The sequence below is a fragment of the Alexandromys fortis genome, unplaced genomic scaffold (assembly GCF_014885135.2).
Source record: "Alexandromys fortis isolate MF-2015 unplaced genomic scaffold, M_Fortis_MF-2015_v1.1 scaffold_18, whole genome shotgun sequence".
In the NCBI taxonomy this organism is placed as follows: Eukaryota; Metazoa; Chordata; class Mammalia; order Rodentia; family Cricetidae; genus Alexandromys; species Alexandromys fortis.
This window is the reverse complement of record NW_026067897.1, coordinates 14,138,972-14,163,425: the sequence shown is the minus strand read 5'-3', so window position 1 is coordinate 14,163,425 and position 24,454 is coordinate 14,138,972. Positions and strand designations below refer to the sequence as shown.

The window sequence follows — 24,454 nt, the reverse complement described above, 5'->3', positions numbered from 1 at the left end:
CTTTTTAAGGAAGGGGGATGGGGATGGGGACTCACTATGCAATTTTGGCTAGCCTGCAAATCCTTATACAGACCAGATTGGCCCCCTTAGCCCCACAGAACGACCTACCTGCCTCTGCCTCCTGAGTCCTGGGATTTAAAGGCGTGCACCACCATGCTCAACCTGAGCATCAGGTACTCATTTCTATGACATCTGTTCTGCTGACACAAAAACCAAAACCCACAGGGACTGAGCCTTCATGGACCACAGACAGGATATGAAATGAAGTCTTAACTGAATGGATAGGCAAAACTACGTATTCAGTGCGCATTAAGAAACATATTCTACTTACAACTTATTCTGTTTCAGTTTTAAAACATAAGCAGCAAACACTTAATCTTTTTTTTTTTTTTTAACACTCACCTACCACTTTCTCTTGTCATTTCCTTATGGGAAAAACTGCTCCGGGAAACTGCTTTTGCTATGAGTAGACTAAGAATTAAGTCATACAGTATTCAATAAAAAGCCGCTTTTCCGATTTCACATATCAAGAGAAAATTTTAATAACTTTAAGAGAAAACTTGGGCCAAAGGTACTTATAAGAGTTCTGGGGCTGGTGAACTAGCTCAGCAGACAGTGGAATATGTAGTCAAGCCTCACTACCAGAGTTCAGTCCCTAGGTCCTACCTTGGCAAAACTACCTAGAGGATAGAGATGACAGAATCTAGCAAGTTGTCCTCTGACCCCCACATATGCGCCATGGCATGTGTATGCATGAGTGCACACGTGAGTACACACATGCTTGCACACACGCAAGTGCACACACACACACACACACACACACGGGGAGCACAAGATGAATAACTAAAGTGACATATATTTTTAGTTGTTTTTGAGACAAGGTTTCACTGTGTAACCCTAGCTGGCCTGAAACTCTGTATGTAGACATACTGAGCTGGCCTTGAACTCACAGAGATTTGCCTGTCTCTACCTTCTGAGTGTTGAGATTAAAGGCATATGCCACCACTGAGGTCAAATGTAATTAATTTAAAAAGAAAAGAAAAAAAATCCAGTTTAGCCAGGTAGTATGGCGTAAATCTGTTATCCCAGCACACAAGAGGATGGGGTAAAGCTGGGCGGTGGTGGCTCGTGACTTTAATCCCAGCACTTGGGAAACAGTGGCAGGCAGATCTCTGTGAGTTCAGGGTCAGCCTGGTCTGCAAAGTGGGTTCTAGGACAGCCAAGATGGCTACACAAAGAAACCCTGTCTCAGAATGAAGAAAGAACAAAAGAGGAGTGGGTAGGTAAATTACCACAAGTTCAAGGCTATGTTGGGCTGTGGTGGGAAAGCTTGTCCGACAAAACAGTTGTTTTTAATTCTAATTAAATACATACTGTCCAGTGTGTCTGCTGACTGTGGTCCTCACATCAGGGGCACGCCCTCTCATCTCTGCTTGCCTTACCTTCTTCCTCACTGCCAGGGAGGTGAATTCCCACACGCAGGCTCAGTGGTGCCTTAGGGCTCCAGGCTCCTCATGACAATGTGATGTTGCAGGTGAGTCCCTCCATGTGGCCATGACTCACAGAGGTGGGATCACCTGGCCACGTCATCTCTACACAACTCAACTCATCCCTCTAGCTTTAGCCCTGAACTATGACCTGTGCCACTAAGCCATGGAATGGCAATTCTCCTGGTTGGCTTTATTGACTTACCAACCATAGTTAGGGTCATGCCAAGCAGAATTCTGGAGCAAAGTGCTTAGAGCTGGGGCTCATGCATGAATTCAGTGAACAATCTCCTATCTGGGCTTGAATCTAGACTCTGAAATCCCTGTTTGTTGACTGCTGCAGGCTGACCTGACGTTGGTGTGTGGAGATCATCCTCTGGACATTCCAACTCTGAGGTTACAGAGCCCTTGTTCACCCACAAGCACACACCCCGTCCTTCTAGCTGCTGGGTCTTACGGCTCTACTGGAAGCCGAATGCATCACTGAAAGTTGCTCCATGGCCAACCCAGGCTTCAGAAACGAGGGGGCACCACAGTCCCAGTTCTCACTAAGGAACGCAGAGAAGAAACACACCTTTCCCTTCTCCACAGGCTTCAGCCTGCCTACAACTGCGAATTACCCCAGGGCCGTGCTTAAGTGACACTCTGCAACTATGGTATGGCAGGGTCATCACCCAGCAAATTCAGGCTCATTTCTTTAATGACAGGCTCATTACAGCACGATCCAGAGCTCAAAAGATGGAGCCCCTGGACCCTGTGATTATGGTAAAAATAGGACGCTGTGACACTCTGCCATCTCTGCTGACTCTGCAACAGAAGTCCGAGTGTCGGGAGAACCGAGGCGTAAAAATGACATGCACCAGGGTGGGTGCAAGAGAGAAAGCCACCGGCCCTGTAGGGACAAAGAAGTAGCTTTACCAACCATTGCAGACTGAACCAATTACAAGGGCATATTAGAAATATAAATAAACAAACTCCATAGGTATCTTCTGTGGTTTGCCCTAGGCTCCCCACCACCCCCCATATGATTTTTATCTTAGGAAAGAAAAAATTGAAAACGCACTCTCAGAGTCCAAAATAAGATACCCTTGCAAACTTGCTGAGTTTATAAACACAGAAGGGGCATAAATGAATTTAAATAGCAATATAAGAAGAAATTTGCCTTCTAATCGGAGCACAGATCAAGATGGAAGAAGTCAGAAATCTCAGTGTTTATCTGCATGTGCATTTATTCCTGGCAGCACGTGGGAGTTTTCCACAGAGTGTTTATCTAACGTGCTTTCCTCTGATGGGTCTCCTGGCATAAGACAGATGCACATCACACACAAACCGTTATGCAGCCGCCACTTGCTTCCTATAAGGAACTCTCACAGCCACCATGGGGACATGGTGAGAGCTAGCATCTGCCTGGTAGCTATTCAAGACTCCACAAAGCACCCAGCCCCTGTCTTCCCATCTACACTTTCAAGTACGGCACATGTTGTTTTAATTCTACAACATGAAAAACAAAGCTGAAAGAAAAACCTATAGTGAAAGGCCTCTTGGCACTGTATATAACAGCTCAGACTTGCAAGGTCTATATGGATCTAAGCCTATGAACCCTTTCTGTTTCTCAGGTCCATGTATGTAAAGCCAGATCACACTATGGCTTCACTGTGTGGCCCAGGGAACATCATACTGCAATGAATGATTCATAGTAAAATAATATTTCATACAACTATTAATTATTCATACTTTTGCCTAATAAAAATCATGCCTGACTCCTTGGCAATCAAATTTTAACTATTGCCTTAACTTCCTTCCATGGAACACTAAAGTGAGCATTTCATTTCTGTAATCTTGGTTGGTGAAAGTCTCGTTATAATTTCCATCTCCTTCAGAGAGGAAAGAGGAAAGGAAACTGTCTTTTTAAATGATGAGAGCTCATGGGATGGATTAGTAACAGAAGAGCGAATGACTCTGTCTGCCGACCTTCCATGACAACACGATTGAGCACAATATGATGTCAGCAGCTGCTTTCAGTTCTTAGGTGTGATAATGGAATTGCGGTTATATAAACAAGTTATATCTGGCAGATGAATAGTGAGATATGCAGACAGATAAGGGATGGAGCAAAGCTGTGGACTTAAAGTGTCTCATCTTCCCACATGTGAAGCCAATGGGCTGAACTTTGGTAACTGGTGACTCTAGATTGTAGCAGGGGCTTGTGATCATTCTTGAGAATGTTGAAACCTCTTAATACGGGCTTCTACAAAAACAACAACAACAACACATACACACACACACACACACACGGCAGATGGAGGGAAGAAAGGAGGGAGGGAGGAAGAAGTGGAGAGAGAGAGAGAGAGAGAGAGAGAGAGAGAGAGAGAGAGAGAGAGTCTTCAAACTCAGAGTAACATATCCAGAGTTGGAATGCAGAACTCAGTTGCTTTCATCCAACTCCAAGTAAAAGCTTCTAAGACATAGACTTTGAAAATACAAAGGCTTTAAAACAGTTCAAAACATCAGAGGAAAACTCAAAGGCACTGGAAACCATCACAAACATCTACCTTTAATGAAAACAAAATCACTTAAGGGGATCAAACTCTCTCTCGGTCACTAGCGTGAACACAAATGCCGTTTTACACTCGAGAGGCAGAAGGGAACAGCATCCACAACACTGAAGGCAAAGGTCCCTTCTTTACTGGAATCCCAGGGATGGCAGCCAAGCACCTTCTACGATCTCAGACACCCCTATCACCAAATGACATACTCTGGTATTGAGCTACGGACCCTTCCATTAACATTGAAATCCAAATTACTATTCGACTCCCCGGAACCTCATCAACCACAATGAAATAAATGTTTAGCTGAGTTCTAGAAACAGAACACGGCAACTACCCCACCCCCTCAGCATCCACAAGACAGGAGGAACACATCACCAATCTCAGTGATCCCTGTCTACAAAACGCATCCTCAGGTTTCCGTGGGTATGGAAGCTTCTTACCAACTCCGGACTAGGGTAGCTATAAATCAGTGGAGGCGACTTCCTGTGGCTGTCTGTCCCAATTATCCTGGGACTCACCTTAGTGACATCAGGGCTGGGTGCTGCAGGCCCAGCACAAGAAAACAAGCCTGCATCTTGGAGACCAGGCAGTAGCCAAGCAGAGAACACAAACTTGTCTCACTGCAAAGCACAAGGCCGATGCCTGGCTGACTAAACAGCAGCGAAGACATCGGGAGTGACAATGAGCGCTTTCTTCCCTATTGTTATTTGAAACAATCGCCGGCTATTTGTCCATATTAATTAGTTTATGTCTGGTGTTAGGCAGCCTTCGCTGGAGAAATGTTCTTTGTTCCCAGATGAATAGAAAAGCAAACAAAAAAAACCCCACATTCTTTTCTTGTTCTTCCACTTCTTGCCTTTGTCTTGGAAAGGGATTCTCAGGCCTTCCCACTTGAATGTGAGTTTATCCTCACACTGGATGGTCAGTTCCCTTTGCAGGAGCAGTTCGTGGGCTGGATAATGTCAGGGTAAGGTGGTGGCTCTGTCAGAGCTGCTCGTTATGTGCCACCTAAAGAGAGGCTGCCTTCACATAATTCAAGCCTTCTCTGCACCAGGAGACAACAGCTAATAGGGAGCGGCCATCAGTACGGGCTGAGATGCACAGGCAAGCCCGTCTTGAAGGAGATCCTGGCTGCAAAGCCCGGAGGAAGAATCAGCCTATAATCAGGAAGCTCATTATGACCTAGAGCCAGACTCCTAGAGCCAGGGGTCCAAAGGTCTGTATCTCTCCTGAAAAATAAACCACCTTGCTCCGTGATCTAATCATCCCAGCTTGCAGCTAACTCCTCACAAATGTATTAGTTCCCAAATACAAAAGACCATTGCTATGACCAGTATGCCAGTATGGGCTGAGAATGGGACTTGCCTACTGTGGTTGGCATTGCTACAGAATTTGTCAAGAACATTGTCAAGACAGGGTTCAACCAAAGGTCTAAGACTCCAAGCACTCTACCACCACAGGCTTCATTAAGAGTTTGTTCATTTCCTTAATATGGCTTTCAAAATCCTGTAAACCCTCTAATACTAAGACTTTGTCAACTTCTGCAGTTTAAATACAACACCATGGCTGATTTCAACCAGCTCACCAAATGCTGGGTTTGGTTTGGTTTTTAAAAAAGATTTATTTTACCTTTATGTGTGTGTGTGTGTGTGTGTGTGTGTGTGCTTATGTACACACACGAGTACATGCTCTCAGAGGCCAAAAGAGAACACTGGGTCCTCTGAAGTCAGAGTCTCAGACCTATGAACCCCTAGTATGGGTGCAGTGCTGGGAATCAAACTCGGGTCCTCTGAGAGAACAATATACACTCTTGAGTACTAAGTTAGGTACCGAGCCCTTCACAGAATTCTTCAAAGTCCAACAGTCAGATCTGTGGTCCGGTGGAGGAGCCTCTGGGGACAGCCCCTTGCCCCACCTCACTGTGCTCACTCTGAACTAATCCCAAGGCTGTGGCTCTCCTCACCATAGCCCACCAGGCATTTGCACACGCTCTTTCTTCTCCCCTGTCAAAAGAGCTCATAGCCATGCATGGGCTCCTTGTCTGGGGTCTTCCTGCAAGAAGCCAAAGTGCTAATTCTAAGAATAGCCATACTTCTGGGCCACTGTAATTGTGACCCAGCATTTTAACTTGTGGTTTCCTTATCTGCCCATCTTCTACCGCGTTTCTCAACTCGAGGAAGGCAACAACCTTATTTATCTCATTGACTCTTGCACATAGAGGCCTGTCCAGTGGTGGAACAGTAACGACAATGCATGCCAATGTGCATGGACAATATGCACCAGCCATTGTTCTGAGCCGAATGCATAACTGCACATGACACTTTCCGAACAATGCCAGAAGGCTGGCTTCTTTACTGCTCTGTTTCTTCTGCAAGCTGGGCATGGAGGCAGTGAGAGGGTAAACACACGCCCTCAGGCTCTCGAGGATCTGAGCTCAAGCAGTGTGGCTACAGGGCCCGTGTGCATGCTTCCGAAAAGCGGTGTTTCATGGCATTTTTGTTTATTTTTTTAATAATGATCCTCAAGGAGAAAACTTTAATTAAATTTAAATTCTCCCTAACGAAGGAAGTCACACGCTACAAAATACGGTTCTTTAGGGTAGGCTTAAGCTTTGGAGGGATTTATCATCTCCCCAGATCCAATTTGGGCCCTCTGGGGGGGGCAACAGAATTCTATTGAAAATGTATGTGCTGGCTTTCCCCTCTGCAGTTCTGTTTATGAGCCATATGTTAGTCCTTAAAAAACACATGGTCTTGTTTTATAGTTTTAATGATCTCTTCCTGTGAGGATTACTCTATGTCTTTCTTTCTTTCTTTCTTTTCCTTTTATAAGGTGTCTGATGACAACAGAGGCATGCTGAAATGCCTGTTTTAACTGCTGTGTGCCCTTCAGATCATACCCATACACCTAACTTCATTAATAACCACAGCTGACTATCAGGAACTTGGAAGTTCGTGGTACGATTATCTTTTTACACTTTCCCTTGGTCTTATGTGTTTAGACAGCAGAATGACTGCAAAGGTATTCAACAAATACTGCCTCATCAGTATTTATTAATACCGACTAATACTGATTAATACCCGCCCACTTAAGTAGCTATGCCAATTTAAGCCCCCCCCCCCCGCCCCGGAAAGTTTTAAGAGTATCTTTTTTCCCTCAGTGTTTATATTAAATAGGATCCCCTTCTACTTTGGAGAGTACTGGACATTTTGATGGAATGAGTCACTTGAAAGCATTTATATTACGCACCAAACCATAGTAGTTTACGGAACAGGGAGCACGGTGGGTAAGCCAGTGTTATTGGAAAAGCTGACACACGACAGTGAGAGATGCTGAAATGTCTGGTCAGGAAAGCCCATGCTAGGACCTAACTCGCTCTCAGGAACAGCTGCCTCAGGCTTTGAAATGGTAACCCTAAAGTAAAACAAACTCAACCTCTTGATCCATTCTCTAAGTCCCTATGGTGCCAAAGATCCACAGGGGTTAAAAGAAGCAAGATGCCCAAGTAGTCAAATGTTGAAACCTTGATGGACCCAGCTAGCAAAAGAGAAACGGCGTGATGGAGATGACAGCAAGCATCGAACATCCCCCAAAACACTCCTGAAAAGGTCAAAGGACAACAAGGACTTATCCATGGTGGGAAACCCCCAGTTAATCAGTAGCAGTAGTTCTCAACCTTCCTGTGGTAGAGTATCTGTTTATACTGTTTATACTGTGAAGCGTGTCTTTGCCGAGGAGCCTTCTGATTGGTTTAGTAAAGAGCTGCATGGTCAATAACAGGCAGGAAGAAGTAGGCAGGACTTCCAGGGACAGAGAGAACTCTGGGAAGAAAGGTGGAGACACCAACAAGACACTGAGGGAGTCGGACATACAAAAAACAAAAGATAAAAAAGCCACATGGTAAAATGTAGGTTAAAAGAAGCAGGTTAATTTAAGTTATAAGAGCTAGTAGGCCAAGCCTAAGCTAAGACTGAGCTTTCATAATTAAAAATAAGTCTCTGGGTTGCTATTTGGGGGTTGGCAATCCAAAGATATTCCTCCAAGAAAGATTTGTTCACCTTCCTAATGCTGTGACCCCTTAATATACTTTCTCATGTTGTGATAACCCCCCAACCATAAAATTATTTTCATTGCTACATTACAACTGTAATTGTGCTACTGTTACGAATCATAATGTAAATATCTATGCTTTCTGATGGTCTTAGTAGATCCCTGTGAAAAGGTTATTTAACTCCCCTTAAGGGTCACGACCCACAGGTTGAGAACTGCTGATCTACAGGCAATGAAGAATAACCCGTCCTTCTTTCTCAACTCTCTTAAAAACAACAACAACAACAACAAACAAACAAACAAACAAAAAACCCCAGATGTCCTTATTTTAAATATGTACAAAATATAATAGGCTTCTAAATGAGACAGAAAACAAATGGGTAAAACAATGTCCTGTGCCATCAAGACTGGGTGATGGGGGAAGAAAGACAAAAGACTTCCGGCTTCCTCATATACAGAAGCTAGAGTTAAAAACTATGTCCACGTGGTGGTTTGAGTTAGAATGTCCCCCATAGGCTCATGCATTTGAACACTTGGTCCCAATCTGGTAGCACTGTTTGGGAGATTCAGGAGGTATGGATTTGCAGGAGGGAGTATGTATGTCCCTGGAAGTGGGCCTAAAGGGTTAAAATCCTCAAGTCACTTCCAGATCATTCTCTGCTTCTGCTTATGTTTCAAGCTGTGAGCTCTGGGCTTGCTGCTCCAGAGGCGATGCCTGCTATGTTTCCATGACAATGATGGATTCTTACACCTTTGGAAACAGAAGCCCAAATAAACACTTTCTTCTCTTAGTTGCCTTGTTCATGGTGCTTTAGAACAGCAGCAAAAAGTAACAAATACAGTCCATATGCATGGCACGGAAACAGAGGGGGGTGTGGATGGAGTGGGGGAAACCAGAAAGAGGGAGGACAGAGGCAGGACAGAAGAGGCATCAGGGGAAATGGGCAAAATACAATGATACATGAAAATGTTACAATGGAACCCAGTATTTTGTGTACTAAATATAAGCATTTAAAATGCCTCTTGCTCAAAGGTACCCATTTTTTTCTTAAACCTTTGCCTAAAATTGAGCATCATAAATGAGAAGCCACACAGGATAAAGAAGAGTCACAAGAAAGGGAGAGAAGATGAGAAACTATACACTTTTGAGTGCTTTGCATACCAGCTACTGTTTTCTCCATTGTAATACTGTGTGAAGGATAATAACACAGGTGGAGTTTGAGGCTGGGGAGGGACAAGGAGGCGTCGGTCCAAGGAACAGGGAGATGAACCAAGGCCTAATGAGTCCAAGTCTGTTTCCCTCCCATTGCACTATGCTGCCTGCTGAGACTAATATACTAGCACACTCAAAACAGCAGGTAACACCATAATCTTAACAAAGAAAACATCCTAGAAAAATTTCTGATCCCCATATACAGCCAAAGCACTTACGGAGACGACTGCTCAGAAGTTTCTAGAACTCCATTTTGTTTCCAGTTTTCCCAGAATGTGCCAAGGCAAAATAATAATTACAGGAAAAAAAAAAACAATGAAGAAGTCTTGGAGGGCTTAGATCAAACTGAGGAATATTACTTGTATCACCCTCCCCGGAAAATAAGGCAGAAATAAGAGAAGCAGAATTCACTTCTTCTGGCGTGTCTTGTTTCGAGCTTGATGGCAGGAGTGTCAATTGAACATTCTCATCCTGAGTGTGGTAAACCTGTCCCCTGTGAACAGAGGTCAGTTCTAGCTGCTTCCTGAACTACAAAGCATCTCTCTCTCCAAAGCACCCCGTCAAAGTACCAGCAAGTGACAATGAGTGGTATGCTTCATTCATTAAAGTATGCTTCCTTAAAACTCAGTTTGACTGTTACACAAAGCCATGGTTAACAACAACAACAGCAACAAAACATCTCCCAGGTCAAATCACTTACCTGGGGCTGTGAAATTACAGGGACGGAAGTAGAGGCAGCCGCCATGACAGTGCCGTAGTTTGGGGCAATGAGGAGGCCCCAGCACTGCAGAGCCGGGCACAGGAAACAATGCTTGAGTTGACTGATCAGATCTCGGTCATGCTAGGAGGAACTGTAAGCCTGCAAAACATAAGGAAGCCCAGAATGAGGAGGAGAGGACTCACATGGGCTAGGGAAAAGTCACTGGCAAGGTGAGGGAAAAGTCACTCCACTCAAAAAAAAAAAAAAAAAAAAAAAAAAAAAAAAAAAAAAAAAAAAAAAAAAAAAAAAAAAAAAAAAAAAACAGCTGAATGAACATAGGGGCCTGCTGAGGTAGATCTACCAATGAAAGGTATGACTCCCATGCCATCTACCAATGAAAGGCATGACTCCCATGCCATCTACTCACGCTAGATGTCCTGGGGAGACAGCATCAAGTTGGGGACACATGAAGACTGTTCCAAGAGGAGAAGCTACCTTGTCGTTAAATAATGCTTTCTTAAAATCTACTTTTGAGATCTGATAATCTATATACAAAGGGTGAAGAGAAGGTCCGCCAAGCAGTTAGGGAAGACTACTGTTCAGCCTTAGCTCTCCCTACCCTTTTGTGGAAACAAAGCCAAAAACAACCCTGAGGCTTGGAGAATGGAGTCTAGAGACTCGTACACTGTTGTTAAGACATAAGAAAGGAATGAGATTCCATATTTACATTTCTTCAGAGAGCATAGTGAATACTTTAAAGATTTAAGATCAAGTACCCCACTATCACATGAGTAAGTGATGGAAGGGATCAGGAACTCAGGGAGGTGGGGGTTCCACAAATCAGACTTCCTGCCTACAGGTAAGAGAGAGGGAGTTCCTAAAATCCTTTGACTTTCTCAAGGAGAGGGTGCTAAACAACCACAAAGTAAAACCCACGCTTTTTTCATTTGTATGTTCACTAAGGAAACTCAAAAAATGCTGAAGTTCCAGCAGTAAGCTAGGACCTTGGTTCTGTCCAAAGACTGGCCAGAGGTAGTACCCCACACCTTTAATCCCGGTACTCAAGAAGCAGAGGCAAGCAGATATTTGTGAGTTCAAGGCCATCCTGGTCTACAAAGTGAGTTCCAGGCCACCTAAAGTTACACAGTGAGGCCCTGCCTTAAAAATATGGGTGTGGGGGGGAGGGATATTTTCCATGATCATGTCATATGAGCATTGCAATTTAGTCCATAAAGGGAAATATTTCACCTGAAGAAGTTATGAGCATCCCTTTCTTCTGAGTAAACCTTGCCCTTCCAACAGCTTCTGTCTCACCTAGCAATCCCTCAAAAGAGATTGATCAAGGATGGCATATGATGGTTCGCACCTCTAATCTCAACACTCGGGGCAGAAGAAGGGGGATCAAGAGTTCTAAGCTAGCCTAGGCTATATAGTAAGGCCTTGGTGTTGAAAAGATGAAGGATAGAAGAGAAGAGAGATGAGAGATGGGGGAAAGGAAGAGGGAGGATGGGCGAAGGGGAGAAGGGCACTGGAGAAGGGAGAAAAGAAAAAACTGATAGAAGGGGAAGGGTGGGAGAGGAGAGAGGCAAAGGGGAGAAGAGAGGACAAATGTATTCATTGAGCACTTAAAGGAAACCAGGAGCACACAGGTCTGAGCCAGCCCCTGCTGCAAACATACTGTCTAACTTCACCAGGATACGAGGAGATGCCTGACTATTGTTCAGCTCTTGGAGAATGACAGCTTCCTTAATAATAAAAGTCACAAACCAAGGGTCAAACGATCTGAGCCTTGTGCAGTGGGAACAGAGAAGCTGGACAGTTAATCCCAGTCCTTTGATCCCACAGTGTGCTGTGCTACTGGCTCCAGGCTGCTGAGCCTCTGTAGAAATGCCCCGGTCACACAGCAATTCCCATGGCCTGCAAGTTTTCATTTTTATTCTTGCATAAGTATTATGCCTTCACACCACAGTTTGACTCATACCAGCTTTTACTGATTCTAAATGAAGGACAATCGCTTTATGAACCAAAGCACAGCAAGCAAGCTTCGAAAGCTGTCCTGGACCAGCGTCAACATGGGATGCCACAGCTATCCTGAGCCAATGCTGATATCTTCCTCAGCTCTACTCTTAGGCGGAAGAGAAGGACATTGATAATTTAAATGAAAGGCCCAGGGGAAGGGGCAATGGCTTTTTTTACAACAGCTTCTAGAGTGTGGGTTCTACCCTAGGAAAATTATAGGACCCATGGCAACACATGACCTTGTGCTCACCCCTACTTTTATTTCTCTATTTTCCTTGTGCATTTATAATTCATATCATCTTTCCATATTCATAAATGAAGACAAAAAGAGCATGATGATAACAACAAAAAGCCAGTAAGTGGGATTCTATTCTAGAAAAGTCATACTGTATAATCTAGTCCATTTCGTTTTAGCTCAAGGTAACTTCAGTTGCCACAGTACAAAGACTGCCCAGAGGGGAACACAGCACCTTGTCTATAACAATAAAAGGATAACCCCCCACCCCCAAAACCAAGCTGTCATATGTCATCATTACTAACAACAAGAGAAAAGAGAGGGGGGCCAGGAGTCAAGGAAAGCCCTCTGCACACCAAGCTCAGTAACGGTCATTCCGCATGGTCTCAGTTAGATGCAGTTAGCTCATGTCACGAGACTTCTAAGACTTCAAAAAGGTCACATGACCCAGTCACAGTCACAAAGCCAGGAGAGCTCTAAGACCTGGAGTGGGACCGGCCTGATGCCAGGGCCCAGGTTCTTTCTACAGGCCAACCCTCCAACTGAAAGAGTACTGGTGGACTGGGCAGGTAGCTCATTCGGTAAAGTGGTTGCCTTGCAGGTATGAGGACACGAGTTTGAGCCCCAGAATCCACACAAAACTCTAGGTGTGGTAGCATGTGTCTGTGGGCCCGGGACTGGGGAGGTGCAGACAGGAGAGTCTCTGGGGTTCACAGACTGTCCAGCTTAATCAGTGACTAATGGATCAATGAGAGACCCTGTGTCAGCTCTGTCTCCGAGGAGGTAGACATTATTCCTCAGGATGACACCCAAGATTATCCTCTGGTTCCACAGGCATCGGCACATGTACGCATACGTATACAAATATATAGAGAGAGGAGGGGGGGAAGAATCCTATGATCCCAGTTCTGGGGAAGAAGAGATGGGAGGTTCTCTGGGTTTACTCTTCAAACAGTCTAGGTAAAGGGTTGAGCTCCTCATCTGAAGAAATGAGGACTATTCCTTTATACTGTGTGAAAAGATGTCGTTGTGATTGGTTTAATAAAGAAGATGAATGGCCAATAGCTGAACAGGATAAAGTTAGGCAGGAGAACTAAACTGAGAATGCTTGATAGAAGAAGGGCAGAGTCTAGAGATGCCAGGAGATGCAGAGGGAGAAAAACATGCTGGAGAACAGGTAAAGCCACAAGCCACATGGCAATATATAGATTAATAGAAATGGATTAATTTAAGTTTTAAGAGCTACTTAGTAATACGCCTGAACTACTGACTGAGCATTTACAATTAATATTAAGTTTCTGAATGATTATTTGGGAGTGGCCACTGTCTCATGAAAACTCCACCTATAAAGAAATGAGGTGTTAAGCCATTGAGAAAGACATCTGGCCTCCAGGAGCCAACACAGCAAGTTACCCTCTGGCTATGGCATGCATGCAAATACAAGTCACACACACACACACACACACACACACACACACACGAACACATATTCACCTATGCATCACAAACATAAAGTAATTTTTTTTAATTTACAAAGGGAATATGAATATAAACAGTAAGGAATGAAAAGGAAGCTACTTATGGTATAAGAAAGCAAAGTGGAAAACTGTATCTAGACTCTCATCCAAGGAATAGAAAAAATATACAAATTGAAATGGAGTATCAAGGATCATGAGCAATTAAGTATATCATTTTAGGGGGAAACTAAAATTTTCCGATAAGTAATACACACGGGTTCATCTCTTGCGATAGATTACCAGAAGGACTGATGATGGCAGAAACTTTAGGGATCAGTCCTAGAAACCTCAGAAACCATTGCCTACACCTCCACAAACACGTGCTGGAGAGAATAGACGTGGATGGTCCACGATGAGCTAAGGCACCACACCCTGTTCACAAGAAACTGCAAGTTCCAAGTGCACATACAGAAAATAAGCAAACGAGAATCTAGCAAACCTGGAAGTGTGTTCGGCAGTGGGAGGGTGCTAGACCTGGGAGAGCTGGGGCGCATTTGAAACCCACTAACTCTTTCAAGAGAGCCTCTGACTCCAGAAGCCAACTAAGCAAGTCAGTTCTGGCTACCTTACTCCTGTTTTACATAGGCTATGAAGATTTCACCAGAAAACTGTGAGAGAAGAATGCCACTAAGCTGGCTGCTGAGGGGGCCAACCATGCCAGATGACAATGGCTATGCTAATTAGTGAATGCCACACCAAAGACCTAAAAGAAAAACTCTGGTTGGAAGCAAACTTCCATCTGACTGTTTCAACTGGAGCTGGCTCCCTCCCCAGGCCTCACAAGAAGATAAACCTCTAATTGGCAAATTAATCTACTCCAAGCCTAACCTTTTTCCTTGTACTGGATTTTGGTCAAGGAGTGACTCATGCAAGTCTCTTGAAAAATCACAGGGTAGATCTGCAGCAAAGAAAGGGTGAGGGGGAGAAAAGAAGAAAATAGATACTGGCTCTCTCCAAAGACAAGCAACAGAGAGACTTTCAAATGCACTAAGCCCATAAGACAGAGTTTAAGTAAAGAAATTCCAGAATTAGAGCCAATATTTACTTAAGCAGTAAGTATATGTCTTAGAGGAGAAACTTCTAGTTCATGTTTGTAAGATGGCTGAGGACACTGCAGTACATTTCTGAACACAGTGCATGTCACCACGCTAGGACACAAGGTCAGAAAAGAGTTAGCATTAACCAAAGGGACAAAGAAAGGTTAAGTCTGGACTGTGAACTGAAACGAAGGCAGTAAAGGAAACAGAAAACAGAAAGCAATCAGTGAAGAGAAGGCAAACCAGATCTTTGAGACGGGAAAACCTACATTTAAATACTAACCCCAACACAGGATAGGTGAACAAAATCCTAGCAGGAAGAAAGCTGTAAATGACAGTACATGCCTATAATCCTGAGCTCAGGAGGTAGAGACATGAGGATCAGAAGTTCAAGGTCGTTCTCAGCTACATGGCAAGTTTGGTATTAGCCTGGGTTACATGAGATTCTGTATAAAAATTTTTACATGAAAAAAATTATCATCATCATTGCTGAAATCAAGAAAATATAAAATTATGCCCCAACTTTCAGAAAACTGTTACACACTTGAGATAAAATAGGGAACAAATCAGACTTAATATCTGTGTATTGTTCAGCAACATGCTTGACAGTCTGGCAGAAACTCTGTAGAAAATTCTGGACCCAAGACCTAGAGCATCAAGGAGATGAGACACAGGCAAGCCAGCTTGTCTTTCTTAATGTCTGTCCCCATCTGTCCCTCCACCAGAACAAGACATCATCTGCCACCAGACTTCCCTCCCCTGAAGCCTGAAGCAGATAGGCTTGTCCTCCAGAATCTCTGGTCAGAAAGAAAAGACTTAACAACAGTAAGTTCCAGAAAGAGATGCTGCGGTCACTGGAACAATAACAGGATGCTTTAAAAGCAATAATTCCAAATTTAAAAGGATTAGAATGTGAACTTAAGAAAGCTGGCCAGAATTTTCAGATAAAGTGGGAGAACAGAGCAAAGGAATAGAGAACTAGAGTAGAAACCCTAAGAGATAAATCAGAAGAATAAGGGAGTAAAGGAATGCAAGCTAGAACAGGAGGGCTACAAGTTAAAGAGTAGCCAGGGCAACTTAAGGAGACCCTATCTGAAGATAAAAGGTGGTAAGTGGAGGATCTGTACTTCCTGGAGTACAGATCAGAGTCAGAATACGTGGCTAGCACATACATGACCCTAGGTTCAAGAAAGAAAGAAGGTGGGGGAGGGGGGAAGACCTCAAAACAGTCCCTAAAATGGAAAGTTCTTTTTGTAGAGTGAAAATGTCCATAAGAAGCTACCAATCTCAATGAGCTTTGATAGGATCACATTAACATAGAGGTTTAAAAGTCCTAGAAGAGCTAAACAGGCTACAGCTGAGCAGTAGAGGACAAGTGCATGTTGAACATGTGTGCAGAAGTGGAATTGGAGCCTAGCACTGGAAAAGCCACAACGGCAACATTAAATTTAACTAGAAATATTGACAGACCTCAGAAAAGGGGGAGGAGAACTCATAAACCAATAGGTGGGAATCCAAGTGCCTTTGGACTATTGAATAAGATCCCTACATGCAAGAAGACAAAGGGACAATGATGAGGGAAGTAATTAACAGATGTGACAAAAAGGAAAGGGAAGAAAAGGGAGGTGACAACTAGGACAGTAAATGCTAACACAGAGAAACCCAAAGGAAATTAACTGTGAAGAGCAATCCTTGGGTGACACACACAGGGACTGAGAAGGTATCCTTGGTAGACCAGTTGTCCATCTGGATATACTGCAAATGAGTTTATAATACTAAAACAGCTTGGTATTAAATGAAGAGTTAATACAAAGAAAACTAAGCCATCATGAAGAAGATGATGAACTTAAAACAGACACAGAAGTTTTTTGGGGACTGAATGATAGCAAGGAGGACCCACTCACGAAGGACTGGAGACAGGCTGAGCCATACAGTACTTACCTCACGTGTGCCAGTCCACGGGTTTAAAGCCTCAAATGCAATCCCCAGCATGACAATAGATAGGTATAAACACTGACTCAACTGAAACAAAGACCTAACACACATTGGGACAACAGGGAAATCAGAAGAAAAGAACTGTTTTCTTAGCAAGCTCCATGGGGCTAACACTTAACAAATACCTATAATTGATTAATTTTTTAAAAAATGAAATGCAAAGAACAATACCCAAAATCAAAATAGTTTAGAACCACACATGAGGTCAAGTGTCAGTGGAGAAATCCAAAGTGGTATCATGGAAAGCCATTGTGGGTGGGGGAGCACAAGGGTTCATGGTAATAGAATGTCGTGTTTGTTAGAAATTATGGCTCACAGCATAGAAACCACTCAAATAAGGATAACCAGCCCACTTGAGGAAAGCAAATGGAACACAGATGATCTGTCAGGGAAAGTTCTTTTCTTAGCTCAAGAACAAACACTGTGCTAAAGGATGGGCGGAGGAATAGAGCAACTACTTCCTTCAAGGATGTGTGTAGGTGAACAGAAAACAGCCAAATGCAAACTCCACGGCACTGGCTACTAAGAAGTTTCAAAGAAAAACTATAACAAGGGGTCATGAGAAGAAAGAAGTGAAAGATTAGAGCCCTTGAACGAAGGTCATAGGACTGTAAAATGCTGCAGTCAACACAGAAGCAACATGGAAGAAGCTCAGAAAACTCAAACTATGAGCCAGCAATCCCACTTTTGAACACATTTCCAAAGTAATTAACATGGGACCTTTAGGAGCTAATCACATACCCATGTTCATATAGCATAGCTAGAATGGCCCAGGGGTAGAAAAACCCAAGTGTCCAGTAATGGATACACACATATAAATGTATAAATAAACTGGTTGCTATATACAATGGGATATCATTATGGCTTAAAAAGGAAATAAGCCCTGACATAGGCAACAATAAAGGTGCACCTTAGTGACATTTTGCTAAGGGAAAGAAGCTGGTCGCATACCAGTGTTACCAGACAAATAGAGGGAAGAATGGGCCAGAGGATAATGTTTAATGAGCATAAAATTACAATCTCATAATATAGAGACTGGCTACATGCTATGGTTTGATGTGACCTTAAAAGTTTGTATGTTGGGGCTGAAGAGGTTGCTCAGTGGTTAAGAGCATGTGTTGCTCTTGCAAAGGTCCCAAGTTTGATTCCCAGCACCTACACCCACCAAGAAGCTCACAGCCATCCATAGCTACAGTTCTAGGGGATCCAAATATCTCCTTCTAACCTTCTTGGGCACAAGGAACACATGTGGTGGATGGACATACATGAAAGTAAAACACTCACACAAATTAAACAAAAGAAATCTTTTAAGTTTATACATGGCGATTCCATCCCCATATTCACTGTTTACATCAGTGGTTCTTGGAAGGGGAGGCAGATGATGAGCGAATGAGAGTGGGTCTCCAACGATGGCACTAGAACCTCTAAAGAGGAAGAGAAACTCGTGCTTGAGAGGCTGAAGCTTCCTCCTAAGAACACACATGTACTTCTAACATCAGAAGTAGTTCTCAAATGGTCTAAATTAAGGAATATGAGTATATAAGCAGATTGGAGGAAGAGGGGCATGGACAAAAGGAAGAAGTAAGGGTAAGTTGGGGAGAGGACAAAGAGTCAGAATATAGAACTCTGTGGTTGTGTCAGTAAGAGTGATTCAGCCCTACAACAGTTTCTTAAAGGTGGGGATTCTGTTGACAGAGGTATTATCCATCATCTAAGATTCAAAGGAGCTGACATTCATCCTTCTTTGGAAGAATATACCAGAATCAATTTTGAGTGTTTAGAAGAACAACAACAAAAGATACAAAAGTGTTTTAAAACAAGTATACCTCAGCATAAAAAAAGTTATTTGATTGAAAGTGAGACCCTACCCATCCCTCTGACACCCCTATATCCAAGAAGTCTGGAATGATTGGAAGTGTCACCCCAGGCTCTGGCCTGAGAGTTGCTTTGGTCTGGACTCTAACTCCCAGCCTGCTAAGCGCTGATCCCTCCCCAGGGAGGGTCAGGACCACTCCCACAGCTATTTAGGCTTGCCAGGAACACATGGTCTCCAGGGTTTGCATGGGCTCCTCTCCCTGCCATGGTGTCCTGGTCCACCCAGGAGCACCGTATTCATTAAATGTGGGCATTTTTGATTTGGCCTAATCTGTTTTAATTGGAGTTATTTTGTGTCAGTGGAGAGGCTCTTCTGAAGATTTTACCTAACAAAAGTCATGCTTAAAAGATACTTGTCTGGTGGATTTATGAAGAATAAGGAACAGCCACTTAAAAATTTACCTCGTGTGGATGCAATTGCTAACCCCTTTCTGGAATCGATTATAGACAAGCATGTGTATACAAGTTATATATCATAATCCTAAACATTATTTTGAGTCTGAAGCTATGTGATGCTACAGTACGCTGGAATGAATATTACATGCAAATATTCAGCTCCAAGAATTTTTAATGCAAAATCATATGACAGAAAAAAAAGAAATCCTCTGAATGCCCAGTAATATAGTATTATTAACTAAGTTATTAAAGGTATGGTTACATTCAATCCAGGTGTATCTAATCAATAAGACTAGATGGTGCTCAAATAGCTTTCTCCTATGTGGGGAAACACACAGAGAAATATATAATACTTAAACATGTTTTGTTCCCTGAGGTGGTATATGTATTTAATTTTTCTACTAAAAAAGAATGAACTCAAGGGAAGTAACATGGACCAGATAAAAAAACTTATCTAATAACCAATGATAATGATAATAATAATAATAGGAATAATTATGATGATGATGATGATAAATAAGATGATGATGATGATTAAACAATACAAAGATTATACACTAGACGTAAAGGACAATGGTCCTAGAGAAGGAGAAAAGAGACAAGAGTATGCTGTATAATTGCCCCAACTACTTCTCGACTCAAGTCCATGTGATCTGGGAGTGTGGCTTGCAGGTAGTAGCATGCACAAAGCCCTGGGTTCAGTTCCTCCACCTTTAAAAGAATTTTCAATGTGTCAAACATAACATACAAAGAAAATCCAGGTGGAGCACAGGTCACTTACTGAGTTGAGGCAATAGATCTGGCATTCAAGAAGCTCCAAAAAAACCTACAGCTCCAAGAACTGACTATGAGAAAACAGAGAGAAAGCTCAAAAGATTCAAAGTACTTTCCTTTAGGTTTTAAAGAAAACTTATCAGAGGACACATGTGAGACAACTGTGAGAAGCAGAGACAGTCAGCTGAGTAGAGTAAAGGAAATGGTACCTGATCTTCACTGGCTCAGACCTGAGAATCAGTCTTTATACCACCAGGAAAGCTGGAAAACCATATAAGATGGGCCACTGGGTATAACACACAGAAGCATCAAAATATCAGATATTCCAATGAGGGAGAATTCAGTCTGGTATCCAATCAGAAAAGAGGTTAAAAAAAAGAGATAAGTATAAGTGTGTCCTCACAATGAGAACGCTGGGAGAAGTCGTATGTCAACAAAAACAATCACACGCAGCATGGTGATCTTGAGATACTATTCTGTACTAAAAGGAGAACTGTCTTGTTCCAGGGAAGTAAGTACAAGACACTCAGACACCACCCATCAAAGAAGCCACTTATCTGTGGCCCACCAAGCTGACTATTGCTCAAATAGGCAGAAGATTTCAGTATCATCAAGGTGATCCTGGTTTTGCAGTCAAGTAGAATGTAAGAGTTGGGGGCCATGAAGGCTTTCACAAAGATTTCGGAGGAAGGCCTGGGAGGACAGGAAGGTGAAGCAAGGTTGAAGTTACTGTGTGCAGCCCCTGAGTATTCCATATGAAAGAGAATAGGCAGGGCTGGGGCAGGTATAGACAGTACAAGGTTATGAATTGGACTGCCAAGGATGTAACTATGGTGATCTGAGAAAACACGAATGGGATGTGAAAACCAGAAGACAGTACAATCTTGATTGATTTGGAAAGCTGTTTCATGGCTATGTGGGAGAACGTCCTCATTTGGGAGGATTACATTATAAAGTACTTGAGGCTCACTGCTGAATATAAATGTAAGCAAATCACCCTCAACTGACTGCTGAGATAAAGGTTCTTCATACTCTGTGCCATAACTGCAACTTATAGGGTTGAGAGAGAAATGGAATCAGGAGGGGGAGAAGGAAGACCCGGGGGGGGGGGGTCCTTTTATTCCAGAAACATCTGTGATAAAAAGTTTACAGATGAAAGTATTCATATTTTGCTATACCACCCATACGAATAGACAAGGCCAGGAATAAACTCAGTTTTGTAATTTTCAAACTGGGCAGAAGTTATTGTTAAAAAATTAAATTACCATCCTAGACACCCATGTGCCTGCCTGGGCTTAGAGAAGACAAGAAAAGACGTCTCAGACAAATCAAAACTTAAGAGTATGTTGCCAAAACTCAAATAGGATTCCCGGAAAAGAAGTCTAGACTCAGAGGAAAGTCGGCAACCCCAGGCCACCACATTTGGCTCTGTTTTCAAAAGCCACAGAAATCTTTAGTGTCCGACGCACTTGTGTCCGATGCACAACAGAGAGGAGATGGCCCAGCAACATGACCCTCGGGGCTTCCGTTTCAAGGATCCAGAAGCAATGTGACAAGGTGCTGTGTTCTTTGAAGACAGAAGATCGTGAGGTTTCTTCCGCCTACCAGGAGAATAACCTCTTCCAGATGTCGTTCAGCCCACAAAGCGCTATTCGAAAACATGAAAGTTCTGTTTATTTTCAAAGTTCTAGAGCCAAACAAGAAACCTAGCTTCCCTGAAATACTCCAATCAAACCGAAGATAAAAGGCAGCTTTAAAGAAAATCGGTACACAACCTGCACCTAACATACACACACGCCAAAAGTTTAGCAATAGCAACAAAAAGATGTAGACTACTTTAGCACTGGAAAAATAAGGAGGCACTAAATTTCCTTCTTTCCTGCTCCCAGGATGCACCAGTCCACCTCAGTGAACTCCCTTGACAAGTCCAGAGGAGAAACTAAGAAAACTGAGCCTGTGCTGGAGGACAATGACTCCTAGCTGGGTATAACATATCTGAATATTCCCATTTCCTGAAAATTCACATACATGATTTTTATCAACTTGAAGGATCAGTAAGGACAGCCTGCCCTGGCCTCATTTTCTATTTATGGACAACTTTAGCCATTGTTCCTCTGGCACTGACTGGTCACATTCTTTGTTGAGACAGGTTCTCCCCTTGGCCTGGAATATGCCACTAGACTAGGCTGGCTGGCCAGCACACCTCAGGGACCTGCCAGCGTCCACCTCCACAGGGCTGGGTTATAAGTACTTGCCACAGCTGACTTCTTTGTGTGGGTTCTAGGGGGTCGAACTCAAGTCTCCATTCTTACAAGGCAAATGCTTTACAGCTGAGTTCTATTTTTTCATATAGCAATCCTAAGGACTGCATTTCAACCCTGCGACTCTACTGAAGAAACAAGGGAATGGATACAAAGAAAATTAAGTGATTCTTATCTATTCACAGTGATTTTAGAAACTATGAGGACTAATGAAAGACAAAGTGGGGCCTAACTCACAGGGATAGCACCCTGGCTCCCACTGCCGTCCCTGAACTATAGTCCTATTGCTATCTAATGGCAATACCTTTAAAGATAACTGTTAAAGCTCTCTATCATGAAAGCCTCGGAAAATGCAAAGGAAGAACCTCCCTTCTTTTATCTAAATAAACTGTGAAGAGATTACTAAACCCCCTAAGATATCACCCAGCAAGCCTCCCCTCACAGCATCACCTGTGAACCAAACGGAGACCTAACATCTAAGAGGCTTCAAACCATCTCATCATTAGCGGGAAAGGCATCACCCTGCGTGGCCTGAAAACCCCGGGAGGCTATTGCAAGCGCACAGTAAATGTCACACACAGCCTTCGGACTGGCATGCAGAGGGAGCCCGTGGCCAAGCTGAAGAACGACACAGGTGTAGCTGGGGTTACATACAACTCAGTGAGTGATAGAGAGCTTGCCTAACTGTGCAAGGTCCTGGGGTTGATCCCTAGTCCTATGGCGGGGAGAGGTGTTCCCAACCTGATAAACTGTTGTCTTGGGAGGAGAAACCACCCCAAAGGCCTTCTCCTCTGACCAACACTTTCCTGACTCTACAGAAGGAAGCGCTGTGCCCCAGAGCCAGGGTGAGTATGCCTGCTGCTGAAGCCAAGCAGGAGGAGATTTAAAAAGAGCAGGCAGCAAAACGGGAAATTCCTTGCACCCCAGAGTTCCCTGTTTCGTGGTACAGGTGCAGTGTGTTTTGTGTTCTGGGGCCAAGGAAGGGGTATTTTGGTGGTTTGGGATTTTTGTTTTTTTGTGCATGTGTTCTGTTTTTGTTTTGTTTTCTAAAGAAAAAGAAGAAAGAAGGAAGGAAGGAAGGAAGGAAGGAAGGAAGGAAGGAAGGAAGGAAGGAAGGAAGGNAGAAGGAAGGAAGGAAGGAAGGAAGGAAGGAAGGAAGGAAGGAAGGAAGGAAGGAAGGGAGGGAGGGAGGAAAAGTAATTTTTTTAATGAAGAAGAAAGAAAGAAAGAAAGAAAGAAAGAAAGAAAGAAAGAAAGAAAGAAAGAAAGTAAGCCACCTTTTCAAAAAAAAAAAAAACACTCAGTTTTCCTTGTGTTGATGACTAGGGAGGCGACCAGCCCAGCGTGACAAGCAAGGACTGTGCCCCTGCTGGGCCCTAATGATTTCGAGATGGAGCCTGCCCTCAAATCCATGATACATGAACTCCTCTCGGCTGGAGTTCCTAGCACCACACTGGTTTCTTTTGGCTCCCAGCCCGCATTGCAGCTGTTTGTACTTACTTGAGGTATGGTTTTATTTTGAAACAAAATGAACCAGATTTTCCCCATCGCCTATGACTTCGACTGGTATTGGAAAACGTTAACCCTTTCAGAGCCAGGCTAGCAGTACTCATAGTGCAGCCAATCAGATGGAAGGAGACCAATGAAAGCCATTAGCTGAGACAAGCTCACTGAACAGGGAACTCATTTCAAAGGAAAAAGCAGACATTCCACCAAACACTTAGTTTTGAGACCTCAACAATGCCCAGCCAGGATAAAGAAATACAGATAAATTAGATAGATAGATAGATAGATAGATAGATAGATAGATAGATAGATAGATAGATAGATAGATAGATGATAGATAGATTTTTAATATCACACATTAAAGCCTGGAGAAATGGCTCAGTAGTTAAGAGCGCTTACTGATCTTGCAGAGGACCAGGACTTAGTTCCCAGAACTCACATCAGGCAGCTCCGAATCATCTGTAACTCCAGCTTCAGGGCATCCAAAGGCCTCTTATGCCTTCCAGGTCACCTGATGCATGTGATACACACACACACACACACACACACACACACAGAGAGAGAGAGGGGGGGCATACAAATATACATAAAAATAAATAAATATTATTTTAAAGTAAGGTTTTACTCTGAGAACTCTGGGGATGAACAAGTTGTATATTACTGAGAAAGAGAAGAGCTATGAAGAAACCATTTTCTCTTACTGAATCTTGGTAAGAGTCATCCCTTGATACAAAATACATAAGGATATTACTATGGTAATACCTTCTAGCAACCATCAATCAATGCTAAAGAGAAAAAAAAACATGTTTCTCAGATGGTATAATATCTTAACAAAACTTA

At 43.1% G+C, this 24,454-nt stretch overlaps 1 protein-coding gene across 7 annotated transcripts in view; it reads right to left on the bottom strand.

Moving 5' to 3' along the window:
• The window catches only part of Lpar1 (lysophosphatidic acid receptor 1), a 160,240-nt gene that overhangs the window by 58,923 nt on the left and 76,863 nt on the right, over positions 1-24,454 (bottom strand). For all 7 annotated transcript variants that reach the window (XM_050166011.1, XM_050166023.1, XM_050165984.1 and 4 more), the window contains one exon: positions 10,000-10,158. In XM_050166011.1, the coding sequence (XP_050021968.1) occupies positions 10,000-10,044 (45 nt within the window). In that variant the 5' untranslated portion in view covers positions 10,045-10,158. The remainder of the gene's footprint in view (positions 1-9,999; positions 10,159-24,454) is intronic.